At 51.8% G+C, this 3,826-nt stretch overlaps 1 protein-coding gene across 1 annotated transcript; it reads right to left on the bottom strand.

Moving 5' to 3' along the window:
• Positions 1-1,467: 1,467 nt before the first annotated feature.
• On the bottom strand, positions 1,468-1,773 carry LOC141953389 (feather keratin Cos1-2-like). Its single transcript, XM_074891925.1, has one exon. The coding sequence runs from the start codon at positions 1,771-1,773 to the stop codon at positions 1,468-1,470; it is 306 nt and encodes a 101-aa protein (XP_074748026.1).
• Positions 1,774-3,826: the final 2,053 nt, after the last annotated feature.

Raw genomic sequence — 3,826 nt, 5'->3', positions numbered from 1 at the left:
GTGATCCCAGCCTTGTGGTCAGATGGAGCAGCACAAGCCATGTCCGGGAAGGCTGGTGGAACACCAGAGAAGTGGTGGATGTACGTGGGCCCACAGTAAACCAAATGGGAGGTGAGTATTGTGTGCAGAGCAGGAGGCAGGGAACCGGCCAGCCATGTCCCTGTCACCAGCCAGGTGCACACAGCCTGATGCATGATGGCCCCATGGCACAGTGGGGTACAGGTAACCAAGCAGTGGCCATAGGCCATGAGGAGGTGGAGGAAGCATTGGTCCCTGCCCAGGAGCTGGGAGGAGGACAGCTAGGCCATGCAGCTGTGGAAGGAGAGGGGTATGCTGCTTCTGCTTCCACACTTTTGTCAAGTATATGGATTTTGATGGCAGGAAATAGTATCTGAGACTACAGAGGCTGCCAAGCGAAGGATAGATTTATACGTGAAAAAATCCTCATCCCCCCACAATGTCAGCCAATTCCTGAGCACAATTTCTCTGGGGGCACCAATGAAGCAGTCAAGAGCTCTGTACCCTCCTGCAGCTCTCTTGGGAATTGCACCCAGTACCCTCATCCTTGCTAATTTTCACATTCCCCTACACGCTCTGCATGAGAGCAATTTGATCTAGCTCAGAAATACACCATTGTAGTGTTTCCATTTCTGTGCTGATTGCCCTCAGCTCCCACATGTGTAGCTCCAATTTCCAGTCTAAACAAAGTCAGCAGCATGGGTGATGCATTACCACTCCTGCCATTCTGCAAAGTAAACCATCTCCTGGATCCCCAGAGCCACCCCCTGCCATCCCACTGCAGCTTCAACCATACCAAGAGGAACGCTCTTCCTCAAGAGGTCTTGGGGCTGCTGAGCCCTCAGGGCTTCCTGCCTTTCTGGGCATTTGTGGGTACAGACACAGCAAGGTAAGGCCTGATGGTCAGTGGCAGCAGAGCAGCCAGGGGTGACTTCCGCAGCTCCAAGAGATGGTGCCCACAAGAGGAGCTGCTGCAGGGTGTCCCAGCCTCCCATTTGCTGTGAATGGAGAAGGGTCTCCTTTTTCCCTCACCCCCTTTTCCACCAGAGTAAGACCCTTCCCCTTTGGAGGCTTGGGGAGTGTCTACATGGGGAAGGACGACATGGAGGCGAGGCTTGAATGCAGCAGAACTTTAATGAGCCAAAAGAGAGAAACAGAGTCACTCCAAGGGGAGGACAGCAGTGCAGGAAGCCCCAGGGGAAGGCAAGAGTCTGTGGTTCTTGGTTAAGGAGAAGTTCCTGCATGATGTCCATCTGCATGCCCCATAGAGGGAGAGAAGATAGATGGTCCCCACCAGGTTGGCCTTGGAGACATGTTGCTGCCAATGGGAATCGAAACAAAGCAAAGGGAGAGAAATCAAAGCCATTCAGCTATCCTGAAAAAAACATTGAAAAGACCAATCCTGTGCCCTGCACATGAAGATTTCTCGCTTGGGATTTGCCAGCACCTTTAGCAGGGGGGGCACCTTCTGCCACAGTAGCGGCTGGTAATGCAGGAGAGGTCAAAGCCCCCAGAGTTGATGGGCACTCCGTCACAGCTGAGGATGCTGCCAACAGCAGCAGAAGTGGAGGATCCCACAATGGTGTTCTGTGGGAAGGAGCTGAGGATGGGGCCAGGCAGGGTCACCACCACGGGGGAGGGCTGGATGGCAACGGTGGAGCTCTGGCACTGCCTGACACAGGGCTCATTGCAGCTGTTGGCCAGCGGGGTTGGGCCGCAGGGCCGGCATGGCAGGCACTGGTCATAGCAGGACATGTCTCTGAGGGTGGAGGTGCACCTGGGGAGAAGAAGGGAAGAGGCAAAGCAGAAGCGTGGGTGAGGAGCTGCTTGGTTACCCTGTCACCAAGGAGCCAAGGTCACTGCTGAGTGGGCAGGTGCGTGAGGAACACTGGGAGGTGTTCCAGGAGCCACATGGTATTCATTACCCTATGAAGAGCAGCCTGTCCCAGGGAGACTCTCTCATAATTTGGAAACCCAAGTCCCCTCAGCACTGCAGCCTCTCTCTAAGCAGACCTCCTCCCCACTTCCCTTTGTCATGACAAGAAGACCCAAACCCCAGGACAGGACAGAGCAATATTAGCTGGGATGTCTCTCAAGTGCAGATCTCCCTTTGGAAGAGGAGGAGAAGGGGCTTCAGACTCACCTGGTTCCCAAGCAGAAGGAGCCAAGAGAAGTGCATGAGAGAGCAGGGACTTGGGCTGCCTTTTAGACCTGCCCTTCGCTGCCGCAGGACCAGAGGCACCTTTGCAGAGGTAACAATGTTCTGACAAGCTCATCTTGAATGCAAACCATCACAGCTAATGCTATGGGCTGTGCTTTCATTTCCTGCACTGCTCCTTTTCATTTCCAGGTTTGTGCCATGCCCATTCCCCAGTGAAGGCTTGTTCTGAGCACTGGGATGAAAGGCCCCAGGAATTCTAGGGCAGGAATGCAGCAGTGCTGGCAGAAGACTCAGTTCATGTGCTGGACGGGACCAGAGCAGGCAAAAGATGTAAGCCTAGATTACTCTGGTGGGGCAATTTGAAATGTTGTTCTCAGGGAAAACCTCCGGCAACCCTCACGTGGATGCCGAAGGACTCCTGTGTATAAGGATGTGCTTTGTCCTTCCCTTTACTTTCCTCCTCAACTCACCCAAATGGTCACTTGGTGTTGCCTCCCCAGGTGTGTGCATGGTGTTTCTGGGTTTTGACCTCATCCTGCCTAACACTGTCCTCAAGAAAAATTTCTGTGGGTTTTTTTTTTTTGTTGTTTGTTTGGGGGTTTTTTTGTTTTTGTTTTTGGTTTTGGTTTTTGTTTTTTTTTTAACTTATCACCTGTTTGTGCAGCTTGTGAGCACACAAACAATGGCATGGGCATGCCTGGGTCCTCATCCTTCCCCAGAATGCTCTAGCCCTGCCACTGTTCTCCCAAGCTGTCTTCAGCAGCGTCCACAGTTTACTGTGTTCTACGTGTGTTCTGGTCTTGTGTGCTTTTCTGTGCAGCTGGCTTTGTGTGAATGTACGTGGGTGCAAAAATTTGTGCACTCTTAGCCCTGGTGAGACCCTGAGGGGCACTGGCAGTTGTGTAGGGTGCAACCCCAAGGCAGAGCTGTTGGTGGTGGGCATGTGCAGTGGAAAGAAAACATCATGGGTGAAGCAGAGAGACCGAGCTTGTGGGGGCCAGTGAGGTGCAGGCAGTGGAGCGCAGCATGTGCTCTCCCTCCTAGCTCTCTGGTCTCTGCTCCTTCCCAGTTTCTTGTACACCTGCACACGGGCAGGACATGGGAGGTTGGAAAATCCTTGATTTCTTAGCAACAGCTGAAGACATCGGTGTATTATCAACATTCTTCTCATACCAAATCCCATACTGAACCCAAAGCACAGCACTATTCTATCTACTACCTACTAAGAAGAAAAATTAACTCTATCCGAGCCAAAACACATGTACACCTGTCTTTCCTCACATCCACTGTTTCTCCTGTGCTTTCAATACTTCTTATCACCCTGAGTTTCATCTGTCCTTCACTGTAACACCCAACTCTCCTCTCCATTCTTCTTCTCATCATCCATCCATCCATCCATCCATCCATCCATCCATCCATCTCCATCTTTCACAGAATCACAGAATCATTGAGGTTGGAAAAGACCCTTGGGATCATCGAGTCCAACCATCAGCCCTACTCTACAAGGTTCTCCCCTATACCATATCCCCCAACATCTCATCTAAACGACCCTTAAACACATCCAGTGATGGTGACTCCACCACCTCCCTGGGCCGCCTATTCCACTGTCTGATCTCTCTTTCTGTGAAAATTTTTTTCCTAATATCC

This window comes from Strix uralensis, chromosome 22, assembly GCF_047716275.1.
Source record: "Strix uralensis isolate ZFMK-TIS-50842 chromosome 22, bStrUra1, whole genome shotgun sequence".
In the NCBI taxonomy this organism is placed as follows: Eukaryota; Metazoa; Chordata; class Aves; order Strigiformes; family Strigidae; genus Strix; species Strix uralensis.
This window is presented reverse-complemented; position numbering and strand designations above follow the sequence as displayed.